The 14,809-nt window shown below is 48.4% G+C and overlaps 1 protein-coding gene across 2 annotated transcripts in view; it reads left to right on the top strand.

Moving 5' to 3' along the window:
* The window catches only part of HGD (homogentisate 1,2-dioxygenase), an 84,497-nt gene that overhangs the window by 8,047 nt on the left and 61,641 nt on the right, over window positions 1-14,809 (top strand). For both annotated transcript variants that reach the window (XM_085850424.1, XM_085850425.1), the window contains exons 2-3: window positions 12,017-12,088; window positions 12,256-12,344. In XM_085850424.1, the coding sequence (XP_085706550.1) occupies window positions 12,017-12,088; window positions 12,256-12,344 (161 nt within the window). The remainder of the gene's footprint in view (window positions 1-12,016; window positions 12,089-12,255; window positions 12,345-14,809) is intronic.

The following is a 14,809-nucleotide window of genomic DNA, read 5'->3' as shown; positions in this document are numbered from 1 at the left end:
ACCCTCAAACCAATGCAGGCACAGCCAAGTGACACAAGGCACAGAGATAAAGAAAGAGAGAAATTAAGAGTAAACGAAAGATAAAAGAGAGGACAATGACAAAAAAGCAATAAATTAGCACAAATAAAGAGAGATTTGAAAAAGTAGAAAGAAGTGTGAAAGACACAAAGATTTGAAAGAGAAAGGAACAAAGATCAAAGATGTCGGGAAGAACCCGGATAGATATATTCCAGCAGTTACTCCCCAAAGATCAAACAGAGCAACAGGTATAAGTGAGCAGAGGTCCATGTGTGGGGAAGCACAGTCCACACAGCTTCAGAATATGATACAAACATAATCAAAGGGAAGACCAAACACTGCAATGAAGTCATCAGAAGGAACCTGAAGAAGCAAAAATCAAAGGTGGAGTCATCAAGAGGAACCTGGATGGGATTCGGGTTTCAACTTCATTTTCCTGGCACATTGTGATCAGTTTGACTGAAGATTGCCACGGTGACACAGGTACGAACTCTTGTCGTCTGAGGCGGATCGACAAGCTGAGTTACACAGTTCAGACAGCAGAAGGTAGATGCAATCAGTTTTGATGCCCACCAATCTTTACTTGATTTCTTTGAAACTAAGAAAGCAGAACTTAAACTTTTTATTGTAAAACGAACCCAAGTACGATGATTAAAAACTGTTCTTTTTTGCATTTCAATACATTCTAGCAGGGGTACCCAGCGTTGCCTGATCTTCTTTGTGGGGCCCAAAAACACATTACGGAATGGGGTTAGGAATCATTTAAAATCACCTTTCACGGAGCTTCAAGGCTCAGTTACTGTAGTGCGATTAAAAAAAAAAAAACTTTGTTTTTTTTCAATAAATAAAACTTCTCCCAGAACTCAATGATGAACCTCATTGAGTGAAGTTCATCATTGAGCCATAAATGAAAAAAATGGTGAAGTTCATCACACACACACAGACGCACAAATGGCTCTCTTATACAGGGTGCCCCACAGAAAACCAGGAAATTTGGTACAGTTTATTTTCAAACAAAACAAAAGCAAACTTAGATGTCGTGTAAAACAAAGATACACTTTATTATATTGTTACGGCTGTGGAAATTCACAAACCACCATTCAGGTCCCGTAGGTGAGATATCTCTTAAGTACATGTGTAGTTAGCCCCAAACCCGTTGTTTAGAGGGAATAAATGTGATTCATTCGGGCTGCGACGCTTTGAGTCAGTCGTTTTTCTTTCTCTATCGTTTATTTCAAATAAAAACCAACGATGATGCTCAGTGGGCTTTTCGCGCCATTCTTCTCCGCACTTGGTATGAGGGGAGAGAAGCGAGGGGAGGGCAGCTGGCCCCCGATTGGTGGATGCGCGGTGTGACGCAGCAGGGAGGAGGAACGCCCCTCTTCGAGACCTTTCTCAAAGCGCCTCGAAGGGGGGTGAAGCAAAGAACGGGGCGGAGCAACAGGGCGGAGCTCCGAGGATATAAAAGTCGGAGATGGGGGAAGCAGTTTTGTCGATGCTCTTGCTGTGTAGATGCTCTTGCTTGGTGGATGCTCTTGCTTCGTGGTTGCTCTCGTCTTCCGGCTCGCTTGTCCTGGTGGCCGCTGGCCGGGACTTTTGTGGGGCAGTTGTAAGACCCCGCTGGCGGGAAGGAGCGTCTGCCATTCCCCTCTCCCGACTTTGGCCATCCATGTTCCCCCCCCCACCCCCTCTATCCGCGCTGGGATAGCGCCGAACACTCGGTCCTTGGCGTCGAGTGGCCAACACGTGCAGGCGCGAGGCACGTCGACGGACGTCGGAGAGGGACTCGACACGCTCAGGGAAGTCGCGACTTTCATTTCTTTTGGGTTCTGTGTAAACGTGTGTGTGTGGCGCCAGTCAGGTGAAATAAAACTGTTTAAGCGTTGCCGTGTGTCGGTCTTAGTCGGTTGTAGCTCTGCGTTTTCGTTGCTTTATTGTTTTTCGTATTACATTTGCTTATTGTGCATAATTGTTTTAATTGCTATTTGTGTGCTCTGTGTCTATGTGAATAAAGTGCTTGCATGTTGAATTGTTCCCCGTTTCGCTGCGTCCTTTCCTTTGTTTGATTCTCCATCTTGCTTCACGGAACGGGTTCGTCGTGGGCTTAATACGCCCGATCATTAATCGGAACCGTCGAGGCCGACGATAACACCGCTCGGTTCTCCCGATAGTATGGAACGGACTGCTTAAGCGGCCCGTGTCCGGAGTCGACCTGCGGCGAGGTGCGATCGCCCGGTCTACCATCCGCGTGTGTACTTGGGTAGGTCGAGTTTGGTGAACAACCCTATCCCACGCGGGTGGCCGATTGGCACAATCGTGGTGAGGCCAAAAGGCCCACCCGTGACTAGCTCCCGGCGTTAGTCCGAGAGGGTCACGACAGAATTGTCCGTCCGGTGGGCGATGTGCCGCGATTCGAGTCACTTGGCCGATCGCACGCCGGCGGGCGCGAATTCGCGACACTGGTGTCAGAGAGCGGGAAAACAAACTCTCCTGTCTCCAGCTAAATTCACGGGAATCGGTCCAGGGGTGAGAGGAGCGACCCCCGATTCCCTCCAAATTACGAGCGAGCTAAATTAACCCCTTCCGAGAAATAAGATGGAGTCTCAAGGCGAGCGGGAGCCGGGGGTAGTAGGAATGTATGTAGAATGTCTAGAATCCATGGCCCAGGATGAGAACCCCGAGCAGGAAATGTTGGTTGTGCAGGAACACGAACTCCCCCAACTGAACCCAGAGCCCGAAATAGGTGCGGCGGTGGCTGCGGTGTATGACACGTCCCTCCCCCTCTCCACCAAAACCCTCCCTCGATCCCTGCCGAAATTGCTCACCCAAGCGCACCCGACATGGCCCAGCTATTCGCCATGCTGGCAAAGATTAATACGGATGCGCAACAAATGAACGAAATGGATACGAATACACAACAAATGAAAAACGAATTGAAGGAAGAAATGAGAGAAATGCGGGGTGAGATGCAGCAAATAGGCCGAAGCCTGCAGGCGGGCATGAAGGCGACAACGGTGGAGCTCAAAATGGCGACGCCACGTGTGGGGACGAACGAGCTGGGAGGGAGTGCAACGGTTGTCAGGCCCGCAAGGGAGGCGGGTGAGGACGAAGTAATGCGGAAGACGTGTTGGGCGAGGGTCGTGACGGAAAAAGTGACGGTGACCGAGAGGGAAAAACTAATTAGGGTGACGGAGACGTGCACGAGGGAGATAAGATACGAGGTGAAAGGAATTGGGAGGGAGAGAAAAGAACAATTAAGACTGAAAGCAAGGATGAGGTATGCGGAGATCGTAAAAGAGCAAGGAGTGAAACAGAGGGAAGGACGGGAGCGACTTAAGAAGAAAGCAAGGTTGACCTACGTAAATATAGGGGAAAGACGCCAGAAAGAAGCAGAGACTAATAGACACGAGGAGACAACAGAAACTAATAAATGTACAGAGACACGGAAGATAGAGAGTGAATTGGACGGGGTTAGTGACGAACACACACACACAGAGTTAGTGGAGGATAATGGGGGTGAGCTCGTAGAACGTGTAGGGACCCGGTGCGAGCAGTTGGATAGCCTCCTCCAGGAACGGAGGGAGCCGCTATGCTCCCTTGAAGCGACTCGCGACCAGGTGGGTTCAGTCGTGCTTTGCGGGGTCGAGGGGAGGAGTGCTGTGGATGGGTGCACGGAGAGCTTGGGGGATATTGAGGCCCCGGGAACCCTTGGGGTGGCACAAGTCCCAAGTGTGGTTGGCCCTGTGTGTGTGGTGCAAGGTGTGAGTGTGTCCCCGTGTGTGGAAGCGACCCCGTGTGTGAGTGGTGTGGTGGCAAGTGTGCCGAAGGCCTGCTTCCCAGCACGCCGTGTGTGGATGAGGCACCGCGGGTGAATGCCCCCGCGTGTGTGAGTAAGGCACGGTGCGTGAGTGAACGGCTGAGTGTGAGTGAGACGGCGTGTGTAAGGTCGCTGTGTGTGGGGGAGATGACGGTGGGCATGAATGAGCACACAGCCGCATCTCCCGGTGTGAATGTGAGTGTAATGGAGTGGAGTGTGAGCGCCGTAACACGCAGGTGTGCGTGGTTGTAATGGAGACGACGACTGCGACAGAGGGACAAAAGCCGAGTAGCGGCTGTAGATGTTTTGAGCACCGCGCCGGGTTTACACAGCAGCGAGCGCGAGGTCCGTGCTATGCAACGCACGAGGCCGCCACGTGCTCGCTTGCGGGAGTGAAGCCCAGTCCGGAAACGCCAGCGGTGGATTTGCCTATCCCGTGGACGGACAAAGATTAGGCAGGATTACGGATTTGGACCGGACGGGTTCTCCACGCGGGCGGGTGTGTTAAGCTCCAATGGGCAGAGCACATGTGTTCACGTGGGGAACCCCTCGAGACGTGAGGCTTGTGTTTCTTTTTTATGCGCTGGGTGACGTCATGGCTGCGTGTATGGTTGGAATCCGGCAGGAGGGTGAATCCCTGCCGGATGGTACCGTCCAAGAGGGACGCGAACAGCTGCCATGACGTCACGCCAAAGGTGCGCGGCTGTGAATTGCCGCGCTGGTGTGCAGGTTGTGAGTTACGGCGCTGGTGCTGCGCAATTAAAAAAAAAAAAAGGCAAGCCTCGCTTTCGGGTGAACAGGATTCCTGGGCAAGGGGTGGATGATCCCCTTGGCCGGGGCACAGGATGGAACTAGTCAGGGGGAAGGGTTAGCTTAGTTAGACCGGCTTCATGGGGCAGGGGTAAGTCCTCATGGGGCCCGTGGAATGGATTAGTTAGAGGGATTGTAGCCAGATTTAGGATGGGAAATTATTTTTGATTATTAGAAGACAGTGACAGACTTTCGATGTGTAGCGGGGATGTAGCTTAGCTACGTAGTGTTAAATGGAACGTGCTATAGTATAAGGGATGACGTGGGAGCACGAGTTAGTTAGGGGATGTAGTGAGCAGGATGGCAGAGTTCATCGGTGTGTGTTGAAGAGTAGTGAAGTGGAAACATGTGCTTGGTGAGTGAGTGAGGCCAGCGGGTCTGTGTGTGGAGCGAATGGGGAATAAGGCCCACCCATGACTAGCTCCTGGCATTAGTCCGAGAGGGTCACGACAAAATTGTCCGTCTGGTGGCCGACGTGCCACGATTCGAGTCACGTGGCCGTTCGCACGCCGGCGGGTGCGAATTCGCAACAATATGTTTGTTTATTGATATGGTAAAATACAGCAAAATAAATCTCAAAATCTCAAATTTCCTGGTTTTCTGTGGGGCACCCTGTAGATGAAAATAATGTAAAAGAGACGATAGCAAGAGACTCCTTTTGGTTGTGTGGTCGGTACAAATGGTGGACAAAAATGGAAGCACCAGGGTACATGGGCCGTTCAACATATATGCAAAGTATTGGGTGCCACACATACGTGACCAGCTCGTGAAATTAGCAAATCTTTTCCCAGTGTGTGTGTGTGTGTGTGTGTGTGTGTGTGTGTGTGTGTGTGTGTGTGTGTGTGTGTGTGTGTGTGTGTGTGTGTGTGTGTGTGTGTGTGTGTGTGTGTGTGTGTGTGTGTGTGTGTGTGTGTGTGTGTGTGTATGTGTATGTATGTCAATGTGAGTTGTGGCTCGAATCAGGTATTAAGAACCGCAAGAGGAGGCTTCAATGACTTTGCAGGGGAGTGTAATTGTTGGTGCACATTTAGCAGGCGCTTCAGTGGCAAAGGCTTCGGAAATTGCTGACCTGTCACAAGGAACTGTCTCGAAGGTGATATCAGCCTGGTGAAAAAGGAGGAAAGGCGTCATCATCGAAAGGCAACAGTGGGTGGAAGTGCATACTCAACAAGCGTAATGCATGGGCATTCGTCCAAACTGTGAGGTGAAACAGGAGAGCAATGGAGAACAAAGTGTGTGAGGATTTCAACATGGGCCGTGAGCATGCTGTATCGTCGAAAACGGTCATAAGGGAACTTCACAGAGTGGTATACCATAACTGGGTTGCTTTGCACAAAGCGCTCATAACACCTGCTCACACCCGTTTTGCGGGTCCAGTGGTGCAAGGAGCTTAAGGCCCGGTCGCACCGCAAAACGCAAAAACGCAAAAAAATCTGAAAACCCACTCCGTGGGAGTACCTCCTGTGCAGCTTCCCTTCGCAGGGCAGCTCACCGGATGACGGGATTGGGGCAAAGCCTTCGGGACCCCCAATCTTTGATAGGAGGGAAACCACGGGGTAACATCCCTGGGTCAGATTGCGGGATAGTGTGTCGGAGTGGTGCTGAGGTGTCGTCCACCAGACGGCGGTCTCCTTGGGTTAACCTGAGGCGGTCCCTTCGGGTGGGTGCCTGGAATGTCCTATCCCTAAGAGAGGATGATCACCTGTCTCTGTTATCATCTGAGCTCAAGCGTTTGGACATCGGGATTGCAGCTCTCTCTGAGGTTCGGAGACCGGATTGCGGCGAGATAATGGTGGGTGGTTACACCTACTATTGGTCTGGTCGCTCTGATGGTTACCATACCCAAGGAGTTGCTGTAGCTGTGTCCAATAAGCTGACCCCAATGATAATTGAGGTAACGCCGGTCAACGAACGTATTATAAGATTAAGGATTCGTCACTCCTTAGGTGTCATTTCCCTGGTCTGTTTATGCTCCGACTGAGGCGAGTGATCTCACCGTGAAGGATGCATTCTACACCACGCTCGAGTCTGTGGTTAATCAGTGCCCCAGACGAGATGCACTTCTAGTCTTGGGGGATTTCAATGCATCGACTGGAACTGATAGGGACGGTTATGAGGTGTGTGTTGGTCCCCATGGGTCAGGAACTATGAACCAGAATGGCACTAAGTTCCTTGACTTTGCAAGAAGTCATGGACTTAGGGTGGCTGGTTCATGGTTTCAGCGCCCACAAGCTCATCGCTGGACTTGGTATTCCAACGCTGGCGGTGTGGCAAAGGAGATTGACCATGTCCTCATTGACGGTCGTTGGAGGATGATCCAGAACTGCAGGGTCTACCAGAGTGCTCAGTTCCTCAATACTGACCACAGGCTTGTTGTAGCAACTCTAAAGCTGCACCTTAAATCCTGGAGAATGGTACCATCCCAGCCGAGGCTGGATGTTGCCAAGCTCAGGGATGAGAGAGTAGCTGAGGAGTTTGCGAACAGGCTGAGTGGACACTTGGGGGGTCTGGGTGCTTTGGGGGGTCCTGAAGAGTTGTGGAGCACCTTCAAGACCACCGTCCTTGATGTTGCCGGTGGATGCCTTGGAGCTCACCGCAGGGCAAAGAAGAATTTTGTCTCTCAAGGGACACTGGATACCATTGACCAGAGTCGCAGGGCCAGGCTGAATGGCAGAGCTAAGCTGTTCAGGGAGCTGAGGCGTAAAACTGTACGTGCACTGAGGGTGGACAAGGAGGCCTATGCGCGAGGAATCTGTGAGGGGGTAGAGCATCACCTGTGGACAGGTGATTCTCGTCCCGCTTACAGGGGAATTCGCGCATTACGTTCATCCAAGCCCATCCCTCGGAGCACTACAGTTCGAGCAGAGAGTGGTAGGCTCCTGACAGAGGAGTCTGAAGTGAAGGCCCGCTGGGCCGGTTACTTTGAGCGGTTGTACCAGGCTGATCCCCCAACTGTCGAGTTGGACGTCAAGGGTGTTACAATCCCTGTTGCTGACCCTCGAATCAACTGTGGTCCACCTACGCTTGTGGAAACACGGGCTGCGGTGAACCAGTTGAAACGGGGCAAAGCTCCAGGAATCTGTGGCATCCATGCCGAACTTCTCAAGGCTGGTGGAAATGCTGCACTCGTGTCGTTGCATGCAGTTTTGTGCTCTGCCTGGAACACAGGCATCATCCCAACTGACTGGAAGAGGGGCCTTGTTGTCCCTCTCTGGAAAGGGAAGGGTGATCGCCAAGACTGCAACAACTACCGAGGGGTGACGCTGCTCTCAGTGCCGGGCAAGGTCTTTGCTCGGATAATTCTCGATAGGGTTCGCCACCATCTGCTTGAACACCAGCGTCCAGAGCAGTCAGGCTTTACACCAAAGAGGTCAACGATTGACCGTATCCTTGCACTTCGTGTCCTCACCGAACGCAGACGAGAGTTTCGGCAGGGGCTGCTTGCAGCCTATGTTGATCTCTGTAAAGCGTTCGATTCAGTGAATCGGGATGTCCTCTGGAGGATTCTTGGTCTTCGTGGGGTGCCACCAAAACTGATCGATCTGATGTCTGAACTCTACTCTGGTACTGAGAGTGCTGTGAAGTGTGGTGGTACCATCTCTGACTTATTTCCAGTTGTTACTGGAGTTCGTCAGGGATGTGTACTTGCCCCCACACTTTTCAGCACTTGTATGGACTGGATTCTAGGGAGGATGTCGGAGAGATCAAGTTGCGGTGCGTCATTTGGGAATGTCAAGATCTCGGACCTTGACTTTGCAGATGATGCAGTCATCTTTGTGGAGACTTTAGACATCCTCTTGGGGGCCCTCGAGGTGATGAATGAGGAGTCGGAGCCGTTGGGATTACGGGTTTCTTGGGTCAAAACTAAGATCCAGGCTTTCGGTGACATCTTGGATGCTGCTGTCCTGTCTGTGTCTGTTTGTGGTGAGGATGTTGAGGTCGTGGAGAGATTCACTTACCTTGGCAGTGATATTCATGTCTCTGCTGGCTGCGAGTCAGAGGTCAATAGACGTCTGGGTCGGGCCTGGGGAGTCATGGATTCACTGGATCATGGGGTGTGGCGCTGCCGGTACCTGTGCGGGAGGACGAAAGTCCGAGTCTTCAGGTCCTTGGTACTTCCAGTCTTGCTCTATGGGTGCGAGACTTGGACTCTGACCAAGGATCTGAGACGGAGACTTAATTCCTTTGGTACCAGGTCTCTTCGGAGAATCCTTGGCTATCGCTGGTCGGATTTTGTGTCCAACGAGCGGTTGCTGAGAGAGACTCGGATGAGATTTGTTACCTGCATAGTCCGTGAGCGTCAGTTGCGGCTGTATGGACATGTGGCTCGTTTTCCTGACTCTGATCCTGCTCACCAGATTCTCTCAGCGAGGGAGTCTCACGAGTGGAGGAGGCCAGTGGGTCGACCACGTGCCTCATGGTTGCAACAGGTTGACCATCATCTCAAGGAGATGGGGATGGGCCTGGCATCTGCCTGGGGGATGGCCAGACGGAGGCCCCTGGAGTACCGGCGGAAAGTGGACGCAGCGACGTGCTGTTCTGGCACATGCTCCCATACCTGACCTGACCTGACACCTTGACGTTTTAGCCAACGTATGCCGATTTTTGAATTTTTTTTCTAAAACGCTGGCACACGTTGAATACGTTATGGGTAAGTTTTGATAACATTGATAGCACGCTGAAAAACACTGCCATACGTCGTTGTATGTTGGCTTTAAACGTTGTACTTTTTGGTTGTCCTCAAATTTTTTCATGCTTGAAATTTCACGACGTATGCCGGCGTATGACTCACACGTTCCGCTACGCTGGCCACAAGTTGTATGCACGGTCTGCGATCGTTGACAGACGTCAACACATGCTACTTGTAAGTTAATCATAAGTTGAGACACGCCGAGGTAATGTTTAGCGTACCCGAAACTTATTTCTAACCTATGATTAACGTGTTGTTGGCACGTTACGCGATCGTTGCCACACGTCGACAGACGTTACTTTTAAGTTACTCATAGGCTGAAAGATGTCGGTATAATGGATCGTCCATGCGTCAGCGTCCACGGCCACGGCCAGGACACTTATTTGCAGCATTCTTCAAACTTTTCTTCGGCATGACGACGATGTTCACACTTCGATGTCTAGCTTGGCTGTGATTCCAATTGTCCATCGGCAGCGTCTATTTAAAATAATCGAGTTTGAGCGTTTTAACACGTTCAGAAGAAACGCTTCAAATTTCCAAACCCCAGCGTCAAAAAACAAAGGCGAGTGACAGCAATTTAAATCGTTCATTGTAAACAATGAAAATAGCTGAGTGGTACCGTTTAAAAGTCGTTGAGTGTAAAAAAAATCCAATTGTTGAGCCCAAGCGTCTACTTTCAATAGTGGAGATGCAGCCATTTAAATCGTTGAGTTTATCATTTAAATCGTTAAATCGTTAAACGCAAGGATGATCCATCATAACCCACACCCTCCCCCTCACACTCACCTACTACTGCCAACATGAACAAACTACTACTAATACTAATACTAATACTGATACTGATACTGATACTGTTACTGCTGACATGGACATCGACTCAAAAATGACTCGAAAACACTGTTGGGTTCCACTTTTATGAGCAGCATTTTTATATACCAATTCCCAAAACCGCTGGGAACACGTCTTTATATGGCAGTTGTAAGCTAGAAACACGTTAATTTATTTATTTTTGTCGACCGGAAGACGTCATTGGAATACGTCTACATACGTCGATGTGTGTTGGGACTACGTAAAGAATTGGTTCAAAGCACGTCAAACATAAGTTAGAAATAAGTTTCGCGTAAAAAAGACATTACCGCGACGTGTTTCGACTTATGAGTAGCTTATAAGTAGCCTTTGTCGACGTGTGTAAGCGTCCACATATCGTGTGTAAAACTTATCCCCATCGCATGCGGAACGTGTGTCATACGCCGAGTACGTCGTAAAATTTTGAACATGTTTAAAATTTCTTGACGTACTCTACTTACTACGACGTATGATAGCGTACTTTAGTGTTGTACTCACGTATACCAAACTTACTCATACCGTATTTGACGTGCCCCAACGTTTTAGACACATTTTTCTTAGGTCGGCATACGCAGGCAAGATCGCCAAGGTGTGACCGCGATGTTGTCACTTCCATTTCTACGGCAGTTATGATTCGAATCGTTGTGCGTCAGCATTTTAATAGGCTACGTCACGACATCGTCGGCGATGCGTGCAACGCGCTATGCCTAAGTTAGACTATCGTTGGGCATCGGTTGTGTAGGCCGACAACAGGTTCAGCATTCATTGGTATAAGTTATCTATAACACAACGAAACGTTCTGTGTCCGTTACCAATGCGTTATACATAAGACCAAGTCGCTATGAATACGTCCGAATCTTTAAAAAAAAACATCAAAAGTTCAACGTAAGCCAGCATTTTAGATACATTTTAATACGTTGCCATCGCTGGCTAAAACATCAAGGTGTGACCGGGCCTTTATCAATGAAAGTGCTGAGCAGTGGAGGAAAGTGATATGGTTTGATGAGTCATCCTTCACCATGTTCTTGCCGAATGGATTTGTGCATGTGTGGCGACAACGCAAGCATCTCTCCAGCCCCGGGTGCCTGGTTCCAACAGTAAAAGGTTCTGGCAGTTCCATAATAGTGTGGGTAGCATTTATCTGGCATTGTCTGGGTCCACTCATTCCATTGGAAAGCAGGACTGATGCAGCGTGCTACGTTACTGTCCTGAGTGATCATCTGCATCTTATGATGCAGCATTTCTTTCCTGCTGGGAGTAGCAACAATGCTCCAGTCCACAGGGCACATCTTGTCACCGGGTGGTTTGAGGATCACAAGGACAAAGTTACCCATGTTCCATGGCCCTTCCAATTGCCAGACCTCAATCCCATAGAACATTTGTGGGACTGTCTGGGGAGGTGCCTAAGATGGTGGTTTCCCCCTCCATCAAACTGTGAATTGTTGACTTCCTTGTAGAAGAATGGTGCCACATTCCAGAGTAAGAGTTATCGATGCTTGTTGACTCCATGCTGCCCTGGATGCACGTGGTAGCCCAATACCCTACTCAGTGACATTATGTTGGTGTGTCCATTTTTTTTCGTCCACTACCTGTATATATACATACAGATAGACACATGGAGGCATTTTAGCTGTCACCTTTCCCTTTTTGTAATTTATTTTTAGCCGCGTCGCATTGCGAAGGCTGGCTCTAAGAGAGCTCCGCATTGTTCTTCTTCTTCATCTTCTGGTGAAGACAAAACCTTTAGGACGTGGCTCTTGGACACATTTGTCCTTGTTTCATATAATATGCATTCGTTTGACATCTTTCCTGACATGGCCTGTGGTATCTTTCAGTACCTCTCTGGATTTGGGAATGAATTTTCCTCAGAGGATCCTCAATACCCTGGCTCTCTTCCTCAAGGGCAGGTAATGAACCCTTCATTACCTCTGCCACCGAAGGTGGTAGGAGGCTATGTTTTCACCCCTCTCTGTTAAACAAGAGGGTAATATAGATGTGAATATCAAGTAAGCATTTTGTAATGTTATGAAGTTTATATTTATGAGACTGAAGCTATTTATTGTCTGCTTCTCAGAACAATCCCCAGATTTGTCCTTATGGATTGTACGCTGAACAGTTGTCTGGTACTGCATTTACCTGTCCACGCAGTATCAATCAGCGCAGGTGAGACCAATGTGTGGAGGGGTTTGCATTAAATCTCTCACACGAAATAGGGGGTTAAATTGCCATAGACAGGATAGAAGGAGCTTCTGTCATTTATTCCTTGTTTTATGAAATGAATGAATGAATGCTGTCTCGGTCTTTGACGTGTTACCTGGTAGATTATATTATTCAGTCTGAGACCACTGATTTGTATCCTTCACAAAGTTTACCAGTTCATGGTTGTTTTTTTTTTAATATGGCTCAGGGAGGAACTTGTATGTATATTACAAATGGACAAATTAATGTACTTTACATTTGGACAAGAACACTTGGAGATGAGTGTACTTCATATGAATTACAAAGATATTACAAGGAACTTGGATGCAGGAGGTGACAATTTGGCCCATCATGCTTGGACTTAGAAAAAAAAATCAAACAGTAAAGGGGAATTGAATCTGGAATCCTAGCATCATGAAGCAAGTGCTCATATGGGAGACCAAAGAGAACGACCCAAATTTTCTGGTGACTGTTCCGAATCAAGTGAAAAATGCTTCAAAAGAACTTATTTTTGTTTAAATTCTGACTATAGGTGAGATGTATTTCAATTTTTTAATTGTTTAAACCAACCTTCATGTGAAGGGGGTGGTATTATTGTCAGGTCAGGCCAGATCACATCTGTGACTTTCGACAGGTACCATGTAAACCTGTACTAACCTGTTTCATCGTCAGGTTGGTGGCAACTAAACTGTCTCCCCAACCAGGTTTCCTGGTGAGGAGGGTGTATGGATATGTACACAAAGCAGAATTAAACATAAAACCTGTCAAAGGGCAGAGGAGCTTCTTGTGAGCCAACGGCCATCCATATCTGGTGCCCAACAGTGTCTGCGGACGTCCTCCTGCAGTTGGGTTACTTTTTTTGAGGTGGTTTGCGACAGGATTTGCACTCCAGCCACCATAAAACCCTTCATTCTGCAAAACACATTTTAAAAAACGCAAATCTAACTGAAAACCCACTCTATGAGAGTAACAACCCTTTGCAGGGCAGTTCACCAGATCATGGCATTGGGGCAAAGCCTTCAAGAACCCCCATTCTTTGATAATAGAAGGAAAAACATGGGGTAACTTTCCCGGGTCAGATTGCGGAAGTGTGTGCCGGGTGATACTGAGGTCTCCTTTGGTTAACCTGAGGCGGTCCCTTCGGGTGGGTGCCTGGAATGTCCTATCCCTAAAGGAGGATGATCACCTGTCTCTGTTATCATCTGAGCTCCAGCGTTTGAACATCGGTATTGCAGCATTCTCTGAGGTTCGGGAACTGGACAGTGGTGAGATCATAGCGGGTCATTACATCTCCTACTGGTCTGGTCGTTCTGATGGTTACCATTCCCAAGGAGTTGCTGTAGTTGTGTCCGATAAGAGGACTCCCATGATAATTGAGCTAACACCGGTGAACGAGCGTATTATGAGAGTAAGGATTCGTCACTCCTTGGGTGTCCTTTCCCTGGTCTCTGTATATGCTCCGACTGAGGCGAGTGATCTCACCGTGAAGGACGCATTCTACACCACGCTCGAGTCTGTGGTTGATCAGTGCCCCAGGTCGGATGCTCTTCTCGTCTTGGGGGATTTCAATGCATCGACTGGAACTGATAGGGATGGTTATGAGATATGTGTTAGTCCATATGTATATATTGTATGCTCCTTTAGCTTTACTATATACAGTGTATTTCTATATATAATATTGTGTGCTCCTTCCGTGTCCTTGTGAAGGATTCCTGTTGTCATAGAATAATAAATCTTACCGTTTGAGCCACTATATTAAGCACCCATTCCTGCTTCATCAATAGTGGAAAGAGGATTTTTTTTTAAACAGGCATTGTTGTGATTAAACAGACACAATTTTTTTCTTTGAAGGAAATACATTCCCAGCTTTCCAAACAAGGAAATAAATTATTAACTTCCAATGGTACGATTTTTATTGTTCCACGACGGCAGGAACCGCTGAGTTAAAGCTCGAGGTTCCGATTCTTCTCCGCATGATGGACAGACACGTCTCCTTTTAGTAAAAGTAACATCCGCTCTCTCTGGGAGCGATGGAAAAAAGTAAAACAAAGGGGGTCAATACCCGTTCCCCACAGCAAGGGTAAGCGGTTAAGCCACTTGCACTATTCTCTTGTACAGGTGAAATTCACGTGTAGTCTCCCCATTCTCACCAGGGGGCGCAGGAATTATTTTGTGCCCATGAGCTGAACCTGGGTATGCAAGATTTGTTGGAGATTGACCCAGTTATTTTTGATTCTATAATTATCAGACATCCACACATACATACACACATAACAGGGAATTGCGTTATTTTGCAGAGTAGGATTCAATTAAATGTGCTTGTATTTTAAGCATTATCTGATTCAAACAATTGCTAACTTCATTGAAGACAGAAAAATTGCTTCTGAGTAGTATCAATCCACTGGTATCTTTATTCTCAATGTGCACCT

The sequence above is a fragment of the Eptatretus burgeri genome, chromosome 12, assembly GCF_056783735.1.
Source record: "Eptatretus burgeri isolate ZD-2024b chromosome 12, Ebu_testis_v1, whole genome shotgun sequence".
Lineage (NCBI taxonomy): Eukaryota > Metazoa > Chordata > Myxini > Myxiniformes > Myxinidae > Eptatretus > Eptatretus burgeri.
This window is presented reverse-complemented; position numbering and strand designations above follow the sequence as displayed.